The 23149-nt window shown below is 51.2% G+C and overlaps 1 protein-coding gene across 2 annotated transcripts in view; it reads right to left on the bottom strand.

The window, feature by feature from the left end:
- Positions 1 to 23149, bottom strand: part of CCDC60 (coiled-coil domain containing 60) — a 123328-nt gene that overhangs the window by 35933 nt on the left and 64246 nt on the right. For both annotated transcript variants that reach the window (XM_036014934.1, XM_036014933.1), the window contains exon 3: positions 3590 to 3760. In XM_036014934.1, the coding sequence (XP_035870827.1) occupies positions 3590 to 3760 (171 nt within the window). The remainder of the gene's footprint in view (positions 1 to 3589; positions 3761 to 23149) is intronic.

Raw genomic sequence — 23149 nt, 5'->3', positions numbered from 1 at the left:
CGTGGAGTGCATATTCTAGGGGAGGAGCCAAGAGAATAAACAGAATAAATATGTAAATTGTGTGGTGTACTGGTGTATGGTTGGATGTATTTTCTTAAAGGGCCAGACAAACCTTTCTGAATTGGTAGGACATAGGGTGTGTGTCACAACTACTTAGTGGCATGAGAGCAGCCATTGACGGTGTGTAAACAGTATGTCATGGCCGTGTTCGAATAAAACTTTATTTATAAAAATCAATCAGGGGGCTGGATTTGGTCACCAAGGCCTCCCTCCCCCTTACGAGATAGTGATGAATGCTGTGGGGACAACAAAGCAGACAACAGGGTTTGGAAGGACTGGGAGTGCTGGGAGTTGTAATTTTAAGTAGGATGATTGGGAAGGTGTCACTGAGAAGGTGGCACTTGAGGAAAATCTGCAGAGCGTAAAGGAGTGAGCCTTTCGGATGGCTGGGGCGAAGCACTGTGGGCAGAGGGAAGGACATGTGCACCTTTCCTGAGGTGCCACTGTGCTGCAGGGACAGGAAGGAGGGGGGTATGGCTGGAGTGGGGTGAGCAGCGACGAGAGGGGGGTGGGGAGGGTGGGGAGAGAACAGGGGCCTTGGGGGCCGTGGCAAGGGCTGGGGCCTCTTCTCTGATGCGCGTGAAGGGTTTGGGGCCGAGAGAACACATGGTCCGACTTGCATTGAGCTGGACCCCTCCTGCTATTGTTTTGAGAACAGCCTGTGGCAGGGACGCAGGAGACGAAGTGGGGGCACATGTTAGGGATTTGCCTTCCTCCTGGGAACTCGGGGGCAGCCCTGGGGTCACGGAGTTAACCGAAACATGGGCCCAGAATCTAGGTCGCCTGATTTTCCTTCTCAGCCCTAGAGCTGAGGAAGTTTCAAGCAAACGCCTTGGCAGTGCCCAGCCTTTATTTATTTATTTTTAATATTGATTTCCTTCCATGGTATTTTGTACCTTTCAGGGTACAAGCCCTATACTTTTTACATGGAAGTTATTGGGGTGACACTGGTTAATAAGGTGACATAGGTTTCGGGTGCACAATTCCATAACACACAGGCTGCATCACTGTATTGTGTGTTCGCCACCCAGAGTCTCCCTCCGTCACGGTGTCCCCCCTCCCCAACCCCCCCACCATGGCAGTGCCCAGTCTCATGGCCTCCACGCTTACCCCCAAAGGCTTAGAACACGTGCTGTTAACCCAGCGTCTGCACTCCCTAATCTCTGGTTTCATGTCTCCCCTCCACCTTGGTAATAACACGGATTCTACGCCTTGTTTTTCTCACCTTTTCAGCTTAATTTGCAGCCGGAAAACCAGGTCACTGAGCACAGTGGGGAAGGCTGCTTGTGGGCGGCAATCTTTGGGGACAAGCTCGATTTTCTCCCCTACCCCCCCCCGCCCCGCCCCCTGCCCGCCCCCGCACAGTCTGTGAGACTTAAAACTTCCGTCTGAAAGAATTTATCCTGTGGTCTTAGACCTGAGGGGAGAAAAATAATCCCCTCTGCTTTCACAAAGCACAAGATCAAACACCTTGCTTAAGAAAGTATTCAGAAAACTCGCCCTTGTATTTTTGATACTTCCGAGGTTGGAATTAGACTTCTAGAGAGGCTTTCAAGCATGCCTGGAAATTACGGTTTTTAGCCATAAAGCTGAGGATTTTAGGTCATGCGGGCCCAGAGAGATCAAATTCTCTTTATTGCATAATAGCAGCTAACAAGTCACTGAGCACGTCTCATTGGCCAGGCTCTGTGCTGAGCGTTATTTCATTTAATCCTCGTAATAAACCTCGGAGTTGGGCATCCTTCGTCTGGGCGAGGAAAAAGGAGGTTCAGAGAGCCACAGGGACTTGCCCAAAGTTCCACAGCTTATGGGGGAAGTCAGGATTTGAACCAGGTGCTATTCTGGATTGGCCAGGATAATCTATCAATGCTATGTTATACCCCCTGCCTCCGGACCTGCATTTGACAGCGACATCACGGTAATTGCCTCCAGTTACATTTTAATAACCAGCCTTGTACAGCTCATAGAATTCACCAGATAAGACATAACCAGACCAATGTCTACAAGAGGAGCGACCTCATGCATATTTAAACTTATTAAACTTTAAATAAACCATGTCTCTCACACGGAAACACGGATCTGGAGAGGGGAGAGCTGGGTTTTGTGACCACGGACTACAAACTCCATCCAAACAGGGGAGTCGTTACCATGAACCATTTAAGGAGTAGGGGCTGGGGGCGTTCTTAAACAGACGCTCCCCTCCCCTCCCCTCCTTGCAGCGCCCCACTCCCTCGCCCATTAATCTGAGCACAGCTCCTGCAAAAAAGAGCCGAGTTCCTTCCCTGCCATTATCTAGGAAAGGCTGCCAGCTGGCTGGTGTCGCTGGGAGCAGCAGAGCTCCATGGGGTGCAGGGAAGGCGGGCTTTGCCCTGAGCTCGTGGGGTGCTCATGGAGAGGGCAAGAGCGCCCCTGCTCACTGAGCCGCCTTCTCTGTACCACACGCCCCTCCCAGGTCCCATGGGGACACTTCTTCGGTGGCGGTCTGTTGAGTGGCCGGAGGGAGGCGGCTCAGGTCAAGACTTGCCTGCTTTTTTCTCCCCCTCGGGAAACACTGTTTCTGACTTCTGGTGAGAGACAGCAGACCCTCCCTCGTCAGCCCTGGCCTTCCTGCAGGGAATTCCGGCTGCGGGGACCTCTGCTGGACTGACAGGCGTCTGTCTAGCCACGCCGTCTTTTTGTCATCAGATGGCCTCCCGTTCAGCTTTAAAGATCCCGTTCCAGAGCCACAGCCCTGGGGGTTCTTTCCCGGTTTCCTAAAGGAGCTCGTGAAATGATAGACAATGTGTATCGGTTTCTTCCTCTGGCGCTTGGCACAGAGCTCCTTAAACCCTTGCCATGTCCTGGGCGATGGCCACACTGGGAACGTCTTTTGTCCCCCTCTGTGGTCTGAGATCCTGGCTTCTGACAGGCGGCTCCTAAACGCCTTGGCGTTTCCTGGCTGACAGGGTTGCCTGTTACTCTGATGAGCCCGCTCTGGGTGGGCTCTGGTGGCTTCCCAAAGACGGAGCCATGATTGGGAGCCTGGAACTTTCAGACTTAAGGACAGGTCATGCCTACACCCTGGAGCCTTTGTAAAAATTTCGAAAGTATGGGGTTCGGGGACATACTGACATGGTATACACCATGGGAGTGCCAACCTCCCATCACAGGGGCAGCATTTACGCTGGGCTTTTCAGTGATAAGTAGAACTTTCGTTGGAAGAGGACGTGGGGAAGAGCATTTGGGGCCCAAGTGTGGGAACAGGCCTAGAGGTAGGGGCAAGTCAGGGAAGAAGAGGGAAGGAGGCACATTTAGGGAACAGCAAGACTGCTGTGGAGTTCCTGGAGTTGGATAAGGAGGACAGACACAGGTAGCAGGAAATATTCCACAGACTGCCAGAAGGCGAGGCCCACAAGGTAGGCTGGTCCAGATAATGTGGGGTCTGCAGACACTCGCCCGCCCGAGAAGGGGCTCCCACTGTGAGGCAGCTGCCGCCCCCCCCTCCCCCCAGCCAGGCATATCTGCCGCCCGCTGCCCTTCCTCCACTTACGCCAAAAGAATATCCCTGTAATGGAGGTCTGAGACCCTTTTGGCCGGTTGGAACTTATGTCTTTCTTCCTCTCTCTGTTTCTGGAGCTGCTGCTGCCTCTTCTTCCAGGCGCTCTCCTCCTGCAGCATGGTGAAGTACCCGCGGCCTATCTTCACGGACTGGATCAGGAAGCTGGACAGAGCGGGGGACAGAGAGGGGACAGAGAGACGAGCTGACTGGGAAGAAAGACACGGTCTCAGTCATTCCTTGGCCTGTGGCGGCGTGCTCCGACCTTCACCTCCATTTTCACAGGGTCCTTTCCCTGCAGTCTGGCAAGTGCCCCGTTCCTTTCTCTTGTGAGTGCGCCCGCCACTGGCTGGAGGACTTGACCCAACAGCAGGAAGACCTCGTACTGAGGTCAAGTGCACCTGTCCTGCAGCCCCGTTTCTGAGTGAGCTTAGAGACACTGGTAGGGGGTGGAGACTCAGACGTGTGTCTCCAAGGTAAACCGTGTAGCCCACTACACCCACGGAGGGTTAAGTCTGAGCTACTAGCTTTGCTCGACTATTCTCACGCCTCGCCCTCAGGTGGGATTACCCACAAGGAATATCTTCTACCTCTTTTAACTACCTGTTTAACTGTACAATGGCTTTTACTATTATAAATACCAATTTTAGCCTAGTCCTAAGTGCGCCTTAGTTGTGATATCTGATTAATATTAATATATTTCAATTTACGATGTATAAGTGAATAGAATTATGTGTGTGTATAAAATACAGTTTATTTTTGTAAGAGTGAGAACAGTTAAATGAATAGACTTTTTTCTTTGCTCAATCAAAAAGCATTAATGAAAATTTATTCAAATGAATTTGCTCCCTGAAGAAAAAAAAAGACACTCTCTGAACTTCTCGGGACTGGTAATTGCTAAGGTCGCGCTCGCGCCTGTGGGGCAGGAGCCTTTCCACCTTGAAAATCCCAGAGTCAGACCTGACCTTGAATTCTGGGTCTGCAAGTGACTTCACCTCTGCAGGTGTCAGTCCCTTCATCACTCCATCACTCAGCAAGTATTTATCGAGTGCCTACTCCATGCCAGGCGTCTGCTAGTTGCTGTGAAGTGAACATAACAATTTGCACCCCACAGGCCTTTGTGCCGGGAAAGGGGTTGGCGAGGTGCCTGGTATGGAAGAGGGGCTCACCCTTGGTCCCCAGTACCAGGTCGGTGTTCTCTGGCCTGGGCGCCCAGCCAAGGCTGCCTTCTCTGGGGTTCGCCCGAGGGTTCTGTTTGGCTCTCAAGCTTCTGAACCCACCAATCATCAAAGAGTGTCTTGAGGTTCCAGGGTCACCCGACAGGAAGAAAACTGTTCCCATTTGCAACCCCTTAATTTCACAAATGAGGATTACTCCAAATGTGGTGTGGTGCAAACAAAGCAAAGGCAGAGCTTGCCTGGGAGCTGGGGCTTGACGTGGCAGCAGCTCCGTTCTTTCGTAGAGACCCTTTGCTCAAAATTTGGCTCAGAGGTTGAGGCTGACACCACATGCGCCCAGAGGGTATGCGGTGACTCACAGAGGGAGGCTTTCTGGGTGGAACAGGCAGGCCCCACCGTTCTGAAGTCCGCTGGCGAGAGCAGGGAGGGAGACTGGCCGAGGGCTTCAGGGGCTGGGGTGAGGGTTACCTTGTTCGTGGTCTGAACCCCGCCCCTGCCCCACGGCCAAGCTCAGAGAGAAGGAGAGAGAAGGAGCAGCGGGGCTTTCTATCCTCTTGCCCAGGCACGGGGCAGGGTGGGACGAAGAGGTAGGGAGAGCTTGAAAGTTGCCGAGTCACGTAAAAAATGGAGCCAGACTGTTTTTTTTAATTAAAAATATGTTCAATTGCAGTTTACGTTCAATTTTATTTTGTATTCGTTTTGGGTGTACATCTTACTAGTTAGACAATCATACTTTGCGAAGTGCCCCCCTCATGTTTTCGTGCCCACCTGGCACCACGCTCAGTTATCACAAGACTCTCGTACCTGATTTCAGACTCGAGTGTTTGCCTGAATAGCTGCGTCCCTATCCAACCTTCATCAAACATTTATTGAGTACCTACTGTGTGTGAGGTGACATTGCTGCTCTGGGCACCCGCTCCCCTCCCCCCCCGTCTTGGGGTGCTAGTCTGGGGGGGCAGTAGATTTTACCACTTTAATGAAGAAGCTCATGCTAATACCTCAGTCTAACATTGTCACGTGCAGGACCCCCGTTACAGAGGTAGGTTCCTTTCTGCCAGTGGACTGCAGCGACACTTGCCAGGTGTGTCCAGCATGCCCTCGAGACACAGCTCTTCAAACACCTTCCCCAGACGAGGCTTTAGTGGTGGACTCGGCCGGCCATGCTGTGATTTCACACCTGCGGCAGGACTTGGCCCTGCGCCCCCCCCCCCCCCCCCCCCCCGTTTCTGTGCCACGCCCTCCCAACCCCCCACTTCTGGGCACATGAGTTAACTTATTTATCCTCATAACCACTGTAGGCTGTCAGTGCCGTTGTTAGCATTTCATTTACTGACGAGGAGGCAGAGGCTCAGAAAGCCGAAACGGAACAGAGCAGGGGTTCATTGGGAAGCCCGGCCGCACACGGGGCTGGTGGGTTGACTGACAGGGCGTTTCTAGACGGAAAGTCTCCCAAGCTTGTCCTGGAAACCCCTTTCATCGACTTCGGAGGGTCGGTGGGCCACTAGGTCCTTGGGTAACTCGGTGTCTTGTCACTGACAGACAGGTGTCTGGGCTCCCTCTTGCCGTGAAGCCCTCTGTGCTGTCGTTTAGAGTCTGTCACAGAGTGACGGGCTGTCAGGGAGACCTGCCAGGTCCCGTGATGACCACCGTCTTCAGAAGCAAGAGAGCAGAGCATTCCCCGTGTGCGTGATGCGGGGGCGTGGCAGGGGCAGGGGCTCCAGGGACCTTCCGTGGACCCAGCCAGCTCTGTGGGCTTTGGGCTCTGATTTCGGAGTGAGACTGGACAAAAGCATCCATTTTCCCTTGCAGATCTTGAAATGTCGAATTGTGTCGCCCCCACCCCACCCTGCAAATACTTAGGTTGAAGTCTTAACCCCCAGTATGTCAGAATGTGACCTTACTTGGAAATAGGGTCATTGCAGACATAATGAGTTAAGATGAGGTCATATGGAGTGGGGTTGACCCCTAGTTCCATGTGACAGGTATCTTATGAAAAGGGACAGTTTGGACACAGACAAGCATGCAAAAGGAATGCCATCTGAAGATGAAGGCAGCGATGGAGTGAAGCTTCCACCGGCCAAGGAACACCAGAGACGGCTAGCAAACCGCTGGATGCTGGGGGAGAAGCACGGAGCAACTTCTCTCTCAAGTAGCCCTTGACCTTGGACTTCTAGCATCCAAAAGTGTGCGTCAGTAAACTCTTGTCGTGTGAGCTGCCCGACTGGCAGGACCCTGCTCTGGCAGCCTCAGGACAAGAGCATGGCCTGATCCAGTATCTGGGCCTCGAGTCACGGAACAGCCTAATGCATTTGCTTTTTCTTTGATGTTAACAATGTGCTTATTAATTTTATAGTAAGTGACAGGCTGGTGGTCCATGTCACAGTAAGTCAAAGGGGCTTTAGCATTATGTTCCAGGCCCCGGGCGGGGTCCCTGTTATGTGTCAGGCTCTGTATTAGGAACTTCTTAAGTTTTGAGTTCTGTTTAAGGCACTGGCATTGTGAAGGTGAACTTATCCTGCAAGAATCCGCAATCTTCACCTCAGTATCTCAGCTTTCTTTGTATTAATTAGGAGGTTGGTAAGATATTTCTCTACTTATGCCCTTATTCCAAAAAAAAAAAATTAGATGCAGAAAAAGAAAGTCACAAAGGCAGGAAGAACCAACGAAACAAAATCAGGTTTAAGACAAGTCTCCAAACCCAGGCCACATGGTCTGATGCGCACATTCGGCCTGGAGCACCTGAGTGGCTAATGCAGAGAGGGAAATACAATCCCAATGACCATGAGATTTTTTTAAAAAGCTGTTCAGAGGATGGCCCGCTATTCCTGGGGCTGAACGTAGGAAGAGACTTCTTTCAAAGACCTGTATGGGAGGGACACCATGACAAGCCAAGTCTGCAGACAGGGTGACAAAGCATCTTGTCAATTGACTCCTGGAAAGGGATCGGGGAGGGGGTGTGGACCAGTTCGTGGAAATCTAGTAAGCAAGTTTTAGGGTGCAATTGCAGCCCCTCTTCAACCAAGGCAGCCCAACTCCCAGCGGCCAGAATTCCTGGGAAGACCTGGGTGAGAGGTAGCCGGAACTGGGGGGTGTCTGAGCCCCCACGTCAGACGCACCAGTCAGAACTCCGGGAACTTCAGGCTGCAGGGCGTTCATTCGGCGAGCTCCAAGTGCTCCCCTGGCACCACCAAGGCCCATTAAAAAATGCTTAATATTTTAGCAAATTCCCATTTAATTCCCTTGTATGCTCCCTACATTTTCCTCATCATTATTGCTGATTGCCAGACTATTTGTGTGAGGGGAGCTATTTGCAGGCAAGAGCGGTTTTCGCCTTTAAATCCGCTCACGCAGGGCCGCCTGCTCGCTGCTCCTCGCGATGGAAAACTCCCCTGGCTAACATCTCGGGAGGCACGGTGGGGAGTGAAATAATTAACTGCGTCAGGCAAGCGGAGGAAGGAGCAGGTTATAAAATGAAAAGTTCCCTCCATCCAATGCGACTTCCTCTTACCCAGTGCGTGGGGTTGGGTTTTTATTTTCGAGGGACCTGCGTGCCCAGAGCGGGAGCCTGGGTATGAGCTGATGAATGAGGATGCTCGCGTGAGCCATGGGGATGCTCTCCGTGGGACTCCGCCGAGACAGGCCAACGGGAGGGAAGTGAGGCGGCCCAGGGTTCACTCCCAAGCCCCGTCAGCCTTGCAGGCAGGTGGATGCAGCGATGAGGCTTGAGGGGAAGGCCTCTGGGCGGGCTCTCTCCTCCACCGCCCCCTTCGGCAGGTTTTAAATCCTCTCCGAACCATGGCCTCTTCACCTTCCAACGGGGAAAACACTAGTTCTTGCCACAGAGGGCTGTGGGGAGGATCAAGTGGGATGATTAAGTGGGGTGCTTGGTATCCATACAAAGGATTCCGTGATTGGGAACTATCGTATCGCCAGTCTACCCAACGGTCCTGGGAGTGTGGAGTGATTTACAGAGGAGAAACCAGGGGAAGGGTCAAGTACATGAGGAGGGTCCCACTGCCAGAAAGGGGCAAAGCAGGGGCTGGAAGCCAATGGGGCTGATTTCGCCACGAGCGTCTCACTGCCTGAATCCACCTCTATCCTCAGGGCCCTGCAGGAAGTGAGGACTGCCTGTCACCTAAAACACGGTCCCGGCTGTCTCCCTGGGGCCTTGCAAGAAGCCTCTGAGTACTGGGGACTTTGGAGGCTGCCACGGAACTTGCATTCAACCTTTCCATCGTGAGGGACATGGGATTAACCACTGAAAATCACCTCATTAGAAAGCAAGAGCCCAAATGTACTAACACACACACACACACACACACACACACACGAACACACAAATACCAACAAGGAAAGGACTTTCCATGGTATTACGACTCTGCATCCAGCTGGTTTCCACTCCCATTTTCTGCCTCTGCCTGCAAGAAATATGGGGCTATAAAGCCAGGAGTGCTTCCATGGAGAAGGCAGACTGACATTTATGAACCAACACTCCCAGCAATCCGACTTCAGGGATGTCCTGCTCTCGCGGAAGGGAATTGCCTACACGGGAAATTTTCGCTTAACAAATTTTATTGTTTTCACATAGCCACAAATAATCCAGTGTCTCCTCCGTGTGTGGAGGAGGGAGGCCTGGAGAGCCCCCTTCGCCGGGCTGGCTGCCTCTCACCTTGCTTTGTCAGCCCACCCGGACACGCTGATTTCAGCGGAGGGGCTGGCAACCAGGACGGGCCCAGGGGGTCCGAACCTCCGCCCTTAGATTCTTGAACGTTCAGGCAACCCACACAACAGGCGAGTTCACAACGCAGCCCCAGTTCAAACGCGCACCAAGCAAATATTTTGCATTTAAATTCCCGCATTAGAATGTCCTGTTTATACAATAACTTAATAAATCTAGCCCGGCTGCCAAATTGACAAGAAGGTGAGAATCATTCATTAAAATGCAAATACAATTGAGATGAAATTTGGAATACATTTATTACAGTAATTGAACTTCAGTCAACTGTAGTCACAACACCGATTTTGAACTGCCTTTCAGACAAAAGGACGGGTTGTGTTGTCCGCTCCCCCCCACCCCGCGAGGTAATATCTTTGTCAGCATGCAAATTAGTCATTTCCGCAGTGCTAATGATTTGCGATGGAGATTTCACTCTTCTTTATAGGACAAGATTGCCAGAGATAAAGGTCAACACCGCGCACAAAAGATTGCTCTGGTAGCATATTGTGTGTGCAGCAAATTGACTGCAAACATATTCCGAGTGCTTATGGCAGCCGCGCTCTTATTAAATCACATCGGAACATCTCTTTCCCATCCCCAGGTCATTTGCTAATTGTAATGCTCAACAATGTGAGCTTTGCCGAGTGGAGTCAGGATCTCAACTCTCTGATCAAAAGTTCCGGATGGGTTTCCCTCCTTGCTGCGTGACCCAGCCCAGAGAGAAAAGGGTCTGGTCACGGATTCCTTTCCATCACAAGTCGGGTGGAAGGAGGATGCCCTGGGGACTGTGACGAAGGCTCAGGGAGCTTGACTCTCGTTGGAGAAGTCGCTTGGGCTGCTCCTCTGTGTTCTTTCTGGCTCCTCTGCAAAACCTACGTGGCATTTCTGAGGTTTGGGCAAACATGTGCCTAGGAGATGCTGTTCCAGTTGGAAGAAGGCACAACCTGGAGGGTGTCACTCTAGGGTGGCCCCCAAAATTGGTTCCACCTGTAAAATGGAGAGGTGACTTTTGTTCCCTTTACTTCCTTCATATTTGTTCATTGATCATGAGTAATGTCAGCTCTGCTCCCTAAATATCACCTGATGTATCTTCCCGCGGCTGCCGCCCGTGCCCGAAACTGCCATTGTTGCTCCTGTTGCTCTAAGTGGCTTCCTAGCTGGTCTTTCTTGTTCCTGATCCATCGATCCGTCAATCCATGGATCCATCGATCCATCATCTACCTGGCTGCCCCAGGGCTCCTCCCCAAATTCAGATCTCCTCATTTCTGCCAGGGTGCTCCACACCCTTGGGTGACTGCCCGCTGTTCTCAGGATGAAGTAAATCTACGCTCCTTCCCAAGGTCTGAGCTTTATCTCAAACCACTTACCCAGACGTTTGCGTCAGTCTCTCTGTTCCTCAAAATTCCCCGTGATTTTGCTTTTTCCGCTTGGTGCCTTCTCCTGCTTTTTCACTTGGCTGATTTCTGTTTGTCCTTCAAAGCTTGGGGGAAAAACTGTCCACAGCTGACCACTCAATCTTGTTCTTCCTCCTCCCCCCCCCAAACTCCAGGCTGGGTCACGTGCCTCCTCTGTGTCCCTACAGCTCCCCCTGCCTGTGTTCCCCATTAGTACGCTCATCACACTGTATGGCGAATGCCTATTTCAGCGTCTGCTTATATTAGCAGACTGGGGGGGCCTTGAGGACAGGTGTTAAAAGCAGGCGACCGGAATTTGCTGGTCTTCCCTGTCTCCCTTCTTCCCAATGGCTGAAGGTGCCATTTGCTACCAAATGTCCGTTTCCCCAGCTTTCTTAGGAACAGATCACATTATTGTGGTCATTAGACAAAAAAAAATCAACAAAACAAAACAACAACAAAACTACGTTTTCAAGCTGCCCTGGCAGATTGGACAGGCTAAGGAGGTTTCAGTGGAAGTCACTGGGAGGGGCTGCTGGGAAAGCTCTGTCAAGGCAGTTAACACCGCTGGGTGGTGTATTCCCTTTACCCACCCTTTTTCCTTCTTCCTCCTTTCTGCTGCCTGGAACTTAGCTGTGATGGTTGTAGCACCAGCAGTCCCTGTGTGAGCATGTGGAAAACTTGCAGATAGAAGCAAATACTAAGGCAATGGATTAAAAAAATAAAAGGAACCTGGGCCCTGGATGAAGCCACCGTACCCATACTTCCTCCAGAAGGTAAAATCCTTTTATGTGAGGAAAGAAAGCCTTTATTTTATTTTTTAAGATTTTATTTATTTATTTTTTTTAGAGAGGGAAGGGAGGGAGAAAGAGAGAGAGAGAGAAACATCAATGTGCGGTTGCTGGGGGCTGTGGCCTGCGACCCAGGCATGTGCCCTGCCTGGGAATTGAACCTGCGACAGTTTGGTTCACAGCCCGCGCTCAGTCCACTGAGCTACACCAGCCAGGGAGGAAAGCCTTTATTTTTTAAGTCATGGTAATTGCAGAGCTCTGTTTATTCTGTGGCAGAATGTAGTCCCAGCTGGCAATCTCTCTGTTCTCTCTGTCTGTCTGTCTCCCGCTGTCTCTTTTCCCTTGACCAATCTGTCATGATTATCCCATTTAAAATGCCATCTTCCTCGGCTCAATCCATGGCCGTGGACAAGGGGAATGCAATGGGAGGGAGATGTTGGTCTGGATGATGGGGAAGGGGCAAGGAAACTCAGAAGCATGAAGCTCTGCCAAGAGAAGTAGGTCTGGTGGAGCCTCCACGGAGGGTGCTAGGGCAGCTGGGACATGGGGGACCGGCGGACCTGAGCCTGTCGTCAGGAGGGAGGGCTGGGAGAGCAGAGGCATGGGCGCCCTGGGGGAGGCCGGTGCTGTCTGGGACGGTGGGAGCAGGTGCGTGCTTGGTAATGACTGGTGACCCGCTGAGCTAGGCATTCTCTGTGCCTTATCTCCGTGAATCCTCACAGCACCCCTGTGAGTTAGGCGCTGTTCTCCCCATTTGGCTGATGAGCAAACTAGGACTCAGAGAGGGCAAGGGGTCCAGCCATAGGGTTAATAGTGGTGCAATGGGAATTGAAGCCCGGGTAGCCTGATTCTAAAGTGTTGCATGAGAAAACAAGCACTGGTTTTGGAAAAGGTCTGTTCTAGTTTTAAATGGTCATCATTTCCTTGTCACTCCATGCCTGTGACTTCACGTGAGTCATTGTCACCTGTTTGAGATACACTGTCCTCACCTGTAAAACTGGGATACTTTAATGGCCCTCCCAAGATATTGTGGAAATCATGCATGAGAGACATTTAGCATGGTGCCTGGCTCGTTGGAGGTATCCAGTCCCTGGTAACAATGACCATCATAGTCATCCTCATCACCGCCACCAGCGCAGCCACAAACAACGCCTGTTAGCCTCTCTCACTCTGCACCCAGCCAGGACGGTGGTTTGGCTCTAAGCCCCGCAGGCTTCTGGGAAGTGGCACTTGGTTCAAGTGGTAAGCTTAGGAGGTTCTCTTCTCTGAGGGTGGCGGCCAAAACAGTCTAATTAGACCGCAGTTATTTTGGGATTTGGTAAATCGCATTACTCAGTAATTCATAAAGGTTTGTGAATCTACCGTCCATGGTGGCGGTAGGATGAATGCTTGGTTATCGTGTAAGTAATGGCATTTATTAAGCTAAAGGGCCAGGGAATTAACCTCTGCTCTGCTGAATAGGAAATGACATGCAGGAAACTTCTAATTAGAAGTGGTTTTCTTTCCTGTTTTTTTCCCCCTTTATTGAATCTCCGTCTCAGATTTTCACTAAAGAAAACGAAGAAAGGGGAAGAGGAGGAGGGGGGAGAGGGAGGGGGAAAGCAATCCCAAGCACCCGCATCACAGTCCGGTGAGTGTTCAGAGGGAGGCACTGCTGACAACAGTGAATTGTACGGGCCCAGGCAGATGTGGGACGTGCATTGATGTCCGTTACCCAGGTTCTAAGTCTAACTCTACCAGCGACTGGCTGTGTGTGTGACTCCGGCAGAACAATGAACCACTCTGTCCTAGTAAGTAGGAAGGACTGCCACCCCCACCCCCACCCCTACCCCACCCCCATCACAACTAGAAGATGAGAATTAACATGTGGCGACGACTGTGAGAAAAGCTACTGGTCTCCTTGACTTCTCTAAGCAATCCTCCAAGGCAGCTGGCAGCAAGATCATTGGTCCCATGTCACCGTGAGGGGACTGAAGTTCAGAGAGGTTCAGTGACTTGTGCAAGGCTACCTGGCTCAGGTGGAGCCTGGACTGGTGCCCAGGCCTGGGCCTGTCTTCCTCCTCGGTGCTTTGAGGTAACACCGCCTTATCCGACTTTTCGTGAAAGGTGAGATATGAGGAAGTAGACATGAATGCATTTAAAAAGAGATGTCATGCCAGCACAAAGCACATTTCCAAACTGGATATTCAAAACTGCCTCACCCTGGCTGGCGTAGCTCAGTGGATTGAGCGCAGGATGCAAACCAAAAGTGTCACAGGTTTGATTCCCAGTCAGGGTACATGCCTGGGTTGCAGGCCATGACCCCCAGCAACCGCACATTGATGTTTCTCTCTCTCTCTCTCTCCCTCTCTCTCTTTCTCCCTCCCTTCCCTCTCTAAAAATAAATAAATAAAATCTTAAAAAAACACCCCCCCTCCAAAAAAAAACTGCCTCATAAAGAGGAAGGATGGGTCCTTACCTCCTGACCAGTTGCTGCTAATTGCCAGGGTCACAGTTAGAAAAGGAAGCCCTCCCATCCATGCAGGGCGCACGCACAGGTGAGTAGGTCACGAGGGAACCAAATACGCAAAAGAGCTGTCTCTCCCTGTAGAGCAGCTTTAGGGTTTCGGCCGAACAAACCTCCAGAAATTAAATTCCTTGAAGGCAGACACCGTAGTATACTCATTGCTTCTGTCCCCTCCCCGTTTGGGGCTATATGGTGGGGACCTAACATTATATTTTCGACCATCAATTTAAGAAGATGGAGAGTTGATTGAATGACGGGGGTCGAGGGGGAAACCAAGAAGGAGGATCATGCTGATTATTTGGTCTCCTGTGGAAGGTCAATTCTATGCTTGTCGATCTGTGAAATGAGAGGCCACACCTTCAGGCAACATTCCTCATGAGGCCCAAACGTACTGTCGGGAAGGGTTTAATGTAAACCTCCTCACTGCTCGCCAGCCCGGTTCCCAAGCATCCTGCCCGACCTGCAATGCACCTCACTTAGTTCCTTCTTCACTGGCATTCCTATTGAGCATTGACTATGTGCACGTCCTATGGGAGGCCGAGAAAAGATGCATACATTTAAAAGATTGGGCCTTTGCCTTCAAAGAGTTTGCGTTATGGTTGGCGCCTGAAGACCAGAGCTCTCCCCTCCACAGCTGGGCATTGGGACCCATGGTTCTGACCTGAGACTGAGCATTTTGGAGGTCAGGAGATCCATGGGGAGTGCCCCGAGTCCCCGTTTTGCAAATGAGGAAACTGAGGCCTGGAGAGGAGAGGTGTCACATGGCAAGTCAGAGGCAGACCCAAGACAATAATGGGGTCTCCGGGTTCCCAGTCCAAGGCTCTCTCTTCTAAACCGTCTGCCACCTTAGGACTCAAGGGGGTTTGGGGTTCAAAAATCTTGACAGTGGAATGACCCAAATGCTCTTGCATCTTAGCTTGTCCCCCTGACTTTTTGGCCCCCCGTGGTGCACCAGAGTCATCTTCCGTCTATGTGTGAAGATGCACATCTTATGAAACGTGCAGCACACGCTCACGGGAGTCCTCCGGCGTCTCCCCTCCATCCATGCTGGCTCCGCCCTGCTTTGTCTCGGCGCTCCACCCCTCTGTGGGGGAGGTAGCAAAGTTTCCCATCCCGCTGCTGTGCTGGAAAGTCAGGCTGCCATTGTCTCTCCCCCAGATAACCGCCACTCCCTCTTCTCTGGCCTCCCTGCCTCCGACCTCTTTCTCCCCTTCCCATGCTTCCCCGACGTTGTGCACATCGCGTCCAGCCTCCCAGTATGGCCCGCAGGGTTCTGCGTGAGCTGGACTTGGCCCATCTCCTTGGTCTTTTCCTTACCACGTGACGCCCTGGCAAAGCCAAAGATTCTGCTGCATCACCGCGCTCTTCCTCAGCTCAGTGCCTTTGCTTGTAGTGCGCCTGCCTGGAATGTTCTCTTCTTCTTCTTCTTCTTCTTCACCGGGCTAACTTCTGTTCATCCTTCAGCACTTGCTCGGGCCTGAACCCCTCTGTGGACTGGAAGCTACCTCTGCTTTCCCCGGGCTGCACTCAGCACTCCCTCCCGGTCCGTGCGGCCCTGGACTGCTTACTGGTGGACTTGTCCGCCCGTGAACTCTGCCCTCCAGCCCTCACCCCCAGACGGAGCTCCTTGAGGACAGGAGCGATTCCTAAGTCTTTTCTGCATCCCCAGGACGGGCACGTGGGGAGTCCTCATGTGAAAATATTTATTACGGGAATAACGGAACCATTAGAAGTTCTTGCATCCAAAGCCCTAATTAAATGCGTGCTACGTTGGGGCATGGAACCATGGCGCTGCCGCCCTCTTTGCTGTGGCACCTTCAGTTCTCTTTGGATGGAGCGGGTGTACAGCGCTGTCTACACAGAAGTTGAATCACCCAAACAGGACAGGGATAAATGGATGCCTTTGAAATGTATATCAGCTGGGACCTAACATAGGTCCTAGAATAGCTGTGATCTGGAAGAAGGGACCAGAGGAAACAGCCCCCCCCCCACCCCACGTGCCTCTCAGGAAAATGATTTCTTTAGCTCACGACGTGGTCCCTGGCCTCCCGCATCCCAAACAACTACAAGCGGCGTTCACACCCCGGAAGGGAACGCAGACCCAGCGTTCAGCACCAGATTGCCCGGGAGGTGTGTGCTGGGCTCTGAAGCATGGTACGACCCCCCGGACTTTGCCCGCTTTCTGTGTCCTCACTGTTTGCACACACACCCCCGCATTCACACCCATTCTGCCCCCTGTAAGTCCCCTCAGACCTCATCAACGTCCTGAAATGCAAACATAGTGACCGAAGGGGCCACTCTGTCAGAGGGTGCTGACCGAGGCTGCCGCCCTCGCCGGCTGCTGGGTGGTTACAAGGTGCCTTAGCCCAGGGCTGCTCTTTAATTAACGTGAGTCGGCAGCGTTCTGAGGGAGGACTGCGCCTCTCCTGGAAGAAGAAGAAGAAGAAGAAGAAAAACCTGCCAAGTGTCAACAAAACAGTTCTGCGTGCCTCCCAATTAGGCTGGTTTCTGGAAGGCAGTAGAAGCCCACCGCGGCTCTGGTTTCTAGGCAACGGCTATCAGGGGCTCTGAACCTCGCTGGAAAGGGAGTACTGGCGAGCCTGCCTCGTGCAGGAGCCTGATGTGCCGCGTCCTGCTCCCCTCGCTTCCCCGTCCCTCTTCTGGTCTATTCACCCCATCTTACTTAGCAGCAAATTATGGCTTGGAGGGGGTGCACAAGAAGCTCAACTTCCTTGAGGGCAGAGCTCTGGGGAGAACTCAGGCTTATGAACTCATCCTGATGGAAGCCACCACTTAAAGAGCACTTTCTCTGTGTTCTCAGGCCCTAGTGCCCCACGAGCGTTAGTTCACTGAAACCCTACGATAGACCGACAAGGCAGGTATGGCCGTGGCAAAGGTGAGGAGACTGAGGCTCATGCGATTGCAGTCGCTTGCCCAAAGGCACCAGATGAGACCGGGAAGAGGCAAGCACCTGCGCTCTGGTTTTTCTGAATCTAGGGGCCATCACCTTAGCTACGCCCCCTCCTGCCACCTGCCAGCACACAGTCATGCCGCCTGAGAAGACAGGCGCGGCATAGCATTTGGAGGCAGTTCAGCGGTCCATTTTCAGTTCCGAGATAAACCAATTGTTTTGTTTTGCGTTTTTTTTTAAAGAATGCAAACCCCGCCGCCCTGCAATACCCATCATTACCTATTGTGCTTAATGGCTAAATGGAATGAATGGGAGGATTATTCTTCTTGGACCTGCCAGTGTGGGCATAAAAAATGCATTAGCAGGAAGAGAGGCTTTTGCTGGAGCTCACCAGCAGTTTGCAGAGCACTCCTGGCTTGTGACTCCGAAGCAGACGACAGACAGTGGAACGAGGTGTGAGACCACCAGCCTGTGGTCTTTTCACCCACGTTCTCCTGCTCAACTGATGGCGGGGAGGAGTTGGGGGAGACCCAGAACCCGCAGGGGTTTGCACTGGCGTTTTCACTGAGGGTCGGCCCAGGGGAGATCGGAGGGCCTGAGATGGGGTGCAGTTGGCAGGGGGTGTGGTCAAAGGCTTCCTTTCTGAATTCACAACTTGGGGCTTGCCTGTCACCATGAGAAGAAGCTTCTGATGGCCCCCTGGACATCGGGTGGTCATCTGCTACTGTTTGTCCTTGCCATTCTGTGAATGGCAAGGTACGTTCAGAGAATCCTAGAAGATACAAAACCTCTGTCCAGGACTGCGGGCCAGCTCCCTCCCCGTTCCTCCAGGGTCTGCTGAACTATATTAGCCCGAAACCAGGCTCTGAATTCTCTGGTCCCCCAGACCGGGCAGTCATCTCTCATCTTCCCCTCCTGTCTGAGACAGCCTTATATCAGTTCCCAGCCCAGTGCCTGCCACAGAGCAGGAACTTAGTACAGAGTGTCCATTGTCACCCAGCCTCCCAGGTCCTGTCCTGACTGTGATCATGGGTAGATCCTTTTCTCTGTGAGGGGTACCTCCCCCAAATCCATATATGCCTTTACCTGGTCATTTCCTATGCACTTTTCTAGACCAAACAGGTGCAGACTCGAGGAACTAGAGGGGCGTTGCTAATAGGTAAATGAACCTGAGCACACAGCTTCTAAGGCTGTATCTAGTTTGCAAACCACTAAAGACACTTGAACCAATAATTTGGCCTGTGATTTTCTCTCTCCTTTCCCCTCTCCCCAGAGCTCTTTAAGCTCCCCTTTTTATTATTGTGTAACTACCACCAAAGGTGCACCGTTCAGCTGTGCAGCCCCAGGGGCGTGAGTAACATCGTATTGTGCAATTGCACTTTGGGGCCACCATTCACCCTGGAGCATCGGCTGTGAAAGGTGGGCCCTGGCTTTGTGCAAAGGGGCAGTCCGGCTCTGAACAGACGCTGCCCCCACCCCAGGCCTTCAGGGACAGGTGACGGGGTCTCAGAGGGGCTTCGCAGCTCATGTGCACTTTAGGTTGACTCGGGGCGCAAATGGAGATTCAGAGTCTGCTTGAACTGGCTGTTTCTCCAATGGATTCTTGCATAAGCTCTTCTGATTTAAAGAACTATCTTGCAAAAACAATGTTGTAGTTGGTTTCTTTAACTTCGTGCCCACATTGCGCCAGGAAGCTCTGTGTTGGAGCAAATCCACTTTGGGAAGGCTGCTGAAGCTACACCCACAGTTGGGTGTGCTGAAGGGCCAGGCCATGCACTTTCTTTAAATGGGGCTCTCGGGCCTGACACAGCAGTACTGGGGCATCTGGAATCTCCTGACCCCCAAACTCTGTCTGCCTCAGACGCCGTGTAAGGGAACTCGCTGAAGCATTGTTTACAATACTTCTCGGGCTGTTTGATTTGGCTGTCCTGCATTTTTTTTTTAAGCTCAGGGGAGAAAAGTAGTTTTGTGAGCATTCTTGCTGACTTTGTTCCTGTTATCACGGGGAATTCTGGGAGGATAGAGCCTGAGCTGGTTTGTGGAGGATCCCCGTAGTCCAGTGGGGTGTGGCAAGGTGAAACTGTGGTGAGGTTTGACTTTGGGGAAAGGTGTCACTCCACATCATTGCCAATCTATTTAAAGACCTATGTGATATATCTGAGTGTCTAAAAACAAACAAACAAACAAAAAAAACCCTCTCCCTACTACAAGCTCTCGGTAAGAAAAGAACCAGAAAACCACTTTGGTTAGACACCAGGGCAGCTTCCCTCAGACTGGACATGACCAGGACATTCTGGAGCCCCTAGTGGTAACTGCCCACATGCAGGTACCCGACTGTCTGGGGCGGGGGCGGGGAGGTCATCTAATCAAACCCTGTGGGTTTTGAGAGCTATAGGGATGAGGGTCAGTGAGATGTCGGTGAAGAACGGCCAGTATGGTCTTGGAGGACCTGCTCGCTGCAGTGACGCCTTGTGGCAGGAAGAAGCAATGGCAGCGGAGGAAAGAGCTCCAACTTTCTCCTCTGGGTAAGGTAGGCAAGCCATGAACCTTCTGTTAATTAGACAGTTAAAGGGGAAGTGAAGCTTCTAGAAGGAGATACTAGTCTCCCTGCCAATAATTCATGGGATGACTCGTGCAGGTAACTGGTTTTCTTAGCTGCAACTTGAATTTATAGCCTCGTTCACGTTACAAAAGAAATGGTCTGCATGTTGTAGCTGCTCAGTGGTGGGATTGTGGGTATGCGGGGAGGACATAGGTTGGTTCAGCATTTATCCAGCCTTTTCTCTCCCCTTTGAGTCAAACTGTAGACTCCGCCTCCAACAAAAGCGATAGTAATAAGAAAAGCACTAATGCCAAGAGCCAACCATTACTGCGGCAACTCCCTTCCAGGTACTGACTAATGTTATCTTAAAAGCCACATGGAAAAGTATCTCGTTCTTTGTCTTTCAAGGCCAAGCACAGACTATAGCACCCTAAGCTTCTTAGCTGTAGACTCTCCAGCATCTGAGTTTCCAATCACACATGGATAAGACAGCTCAGGTGATAAGAAAATCTCACCCAAAGGGTGGCATGGTCCAGCAGCTGGGGTGAAGTCTAACCACCAGCCATCAGGACTGGCTGTTCTGGCTGCATTCGTGTGTTGAACACTTCTGTCGTCCAGGTGCCCAGCGTACGCACCTTCACTCACTCAGTTCCCACAGCCACCCGGGGAGGTGTGTTTCATCACTTCACGGAGCAAGGCGCTGAGACTCAGGGAGATGGGGTGACTTGCCTGTGTTGGCACAGTTTGATCCTGGTGGAGCCAGGGTTCAGGCTGGTTCTCGTGGCTCCGATCCGGCACACTCCCTGTCAGTACACTGGAGCCGGCCAGCGGCGGGGGGCTGGGAGACTGGTTTTCAAGATGATGCTTGCTCTTAGGTGCTTTTGGATTGGGAGCCTGAAGGAGCTAACACCTGTTGAGATACAGTTACAAGCACTGATGTTGGAGTAACAGGGTTTAAGCTGCCTGCCATGTTGATTGCCGTTATTGCCCCTGACGTTATCGCCTGGTATCAGATTAGCAGATGTATGTGCAGAACGGTTTTTGGGAAACGAAAGAAAGAAAGAAAGAAGAAAAGAAAGAGAGAGAGAGAGAGAGAGGGAGAGAGAGAGAGAGAGAGAGAGAGAGAGAGAGAGAGAGAAAGAAAGAAAGAAAGAAAGAAAGAAAGAAAGAAAGAAAGAAAGAAAAGAAAGAAAGAAAGGGGGAGAGAGAGAAAGAAAGAAAGAACATGTGTATGTAGAAAAATACTGAAAGTTGATATGCCAAAATATGAATAAGGATTATTCCTGGGTGATGTAATTGTGTGTGGTTCTCTATTACTTATTTTAACCTGCTTATTTGTGTTTCCTAGTTTTTCAAGATTGTTTTATCTGTGTATTTTTTAAAAAGTTCTTTAAAAGATAGGGCTATTTTGGTACTTTGGAAACTGAACCTATGAAAACTCTGTGAGCCAGCAATTCCACTTTTAGGTATATTCCCATGAGAAATGCATACATATGTTCATTAAAAAAAAAACCCTAAAGAAACAAACAAGCAGAACATGTGTAAGAATGTCCATAGCAGCTCCCTTTGTAACAGCCCCATAGTGGAAATGACCTGAGTATTCATTAGTACTGGAGCGGATGTGCTGTGCTGTCTGCACACGGTGGAAATTATGCAGCAGCTGAGAGAGGACCGGCCTGCCCTAGTGGCACAGCGTGGGTCACTCTCAGAAACACATCGGGAGTGCAGCTAACTGCACAGTTTCGTGTATGTCGAGGTCAGAGCAGGACAAATTCACCTGAGTCCCAGAGATCAGGGCAGTGATGGTCTCTGGGGTGGGGTAGTGACCGGAAGGGGACTCAAAGGGGTTTTCTGAGGGTCTCGGTCATGTTCCCTTTCTTGACGTGGGTGTGGGTTACGTGGATGTGTTCGTTTTGTGAAACTCTGTTGAGCTGAGTGTTTAAAGATTTCTGTGCTTTCCTGTGGTATGTTATATTTCAATAAAAAGTTCAAAAAAAATTACAGGGCTTAATGCATGCCGCATCTACGCTAAGTGGTGGATTAGTGCTTTATCGTCCAGCCTGTGGTTGCATCCATTAGAGTAATGGCTTGTTGAACAATCCTAATAGGAAGAGATTTAAAATTAAAATTAATATGGAAATCCAGTACTCACAGCTGCATTTGCACAGCCTCCACTTATGAACTTGACCCCCATCCCCCAATCCTATTTGCTCCAGCTGTGCCTAAGCCATAGCCTTCCAAGTTTCAGAATCTGGGGTCGGGCGTGACATGCTGGCTATGTAGCCCCGTGGTTGGGGGCAGGGAGAAATCCATGAGCTCATCATATCAGTAAAATTGTTATAGTCCCTTGGGGCACATGAATGATGTAATACACACAGCTCCCGTTTGCTGAGCACTCACCATGGGCCGGGCACTGTTCTGAGTGCTTTATGTGTATTAACTCACTTAACCCCCACACCAGCCCTGGGAGAGGGAGAAAGTGTTTTTGTCATCTCCGCTTTGGGGATCAGAGAAAGTAGGTAGGTCATTCATCACTCCGTGGCTTGTAAGTGGCGGGGCTGGGAATTGAACCCGAGCAGCCTGGCCCAAGGCCTGTGTGGGCTCATGGCACAGAAGCCAGGCCTGTGCTTGCTGCTCTGAGCTGGGTTCCTTCCTGGCCCAGACTGCTGATCTTTTCAAGGACGCAGCTAGTCACCCTCCCACTTCTTCCCTCAGCCTGGGGCCTAGAAGATGCCAGAGGGGTTCTGAAACGAGCATGTATTAATCCATTCAATGAATACATATTGGCCACCCAGTATGTTATATCCCATACCACAGACGAAGAAACACAGGTCTACGGAAGCGAATGGCCAGCCAGCTAGTAACTGGTCGAGTTAGGACTTGAACCCACAGCTGACTCCAAAGCCCGTGAGTTTTCCACTGTACTACATGCGTCCTCCAAGCCTGACTGTAAGACTGAGCATGCTACCTGTCACCTGGGAAACAATTTCAGAAAGCAAAGTTTTGTGTAAACCCTTAGGTAGCAAAAGGTTCAAGGACTCAAGATATGTTGATGCTTAAATTTGAGTACATGATCTTCTACCAGTTAAATCCTTTATTTATGTGGGGTCCTCTGAGGCAGCCCTAGCCACCAGGAAAGGGATTAAAGTGATATTTGCCTGCGGTGGAGAGTGAAGCGAGAAAAGCAGAGATGAGAACGCTTGCCCTGGAACTATGGTTAAGTGGCGGTGTCAATGACACAGGAAGGCACCAGAAACAGAGGAAAAAATAGGCAGGGCACCCAGGTCACATTCAAGATGATAAAAATGCAATTAGCTTGAGCCAAGTTCCTCCAGCCCTCAGTGGTGACCTGCCCTTTGGGTGTGTGGCTGTGTTTACCAGCTCTGGGCTAAGGACACTTGGTCAGGCACTTGCCTTTATTAATGTTGTCCTGCTGGCTACAGGGTATGGGGGTGATGGGACACGGGGGTGACCTTAGTCTTCTTTGAATGATTTATAAAGTGCAATTCCGAAGC

Source organism: Phyllostomus discolor, chromosome 13 (genome assembly GCF_004126475.2).
Source record: "Phyllostomus discolor isolate MPI-MPIP mPhyDis1 chromosome 13, mPhyDis1.pri.v3, whole genome shotgun sequence".
Classification (NCBI taxonomy): domain Eukaryota; kingdom Metazoa; phylum Chordata; class Mammalia; order Chiroptera; family Phyllostomidae; genus Phyllostomus; species Phyllostomus discolor.
Note: the sequence above shows the minus strand (reverse complement) of the source record. Positions and strands in the feature narration are given on the sequence as shown.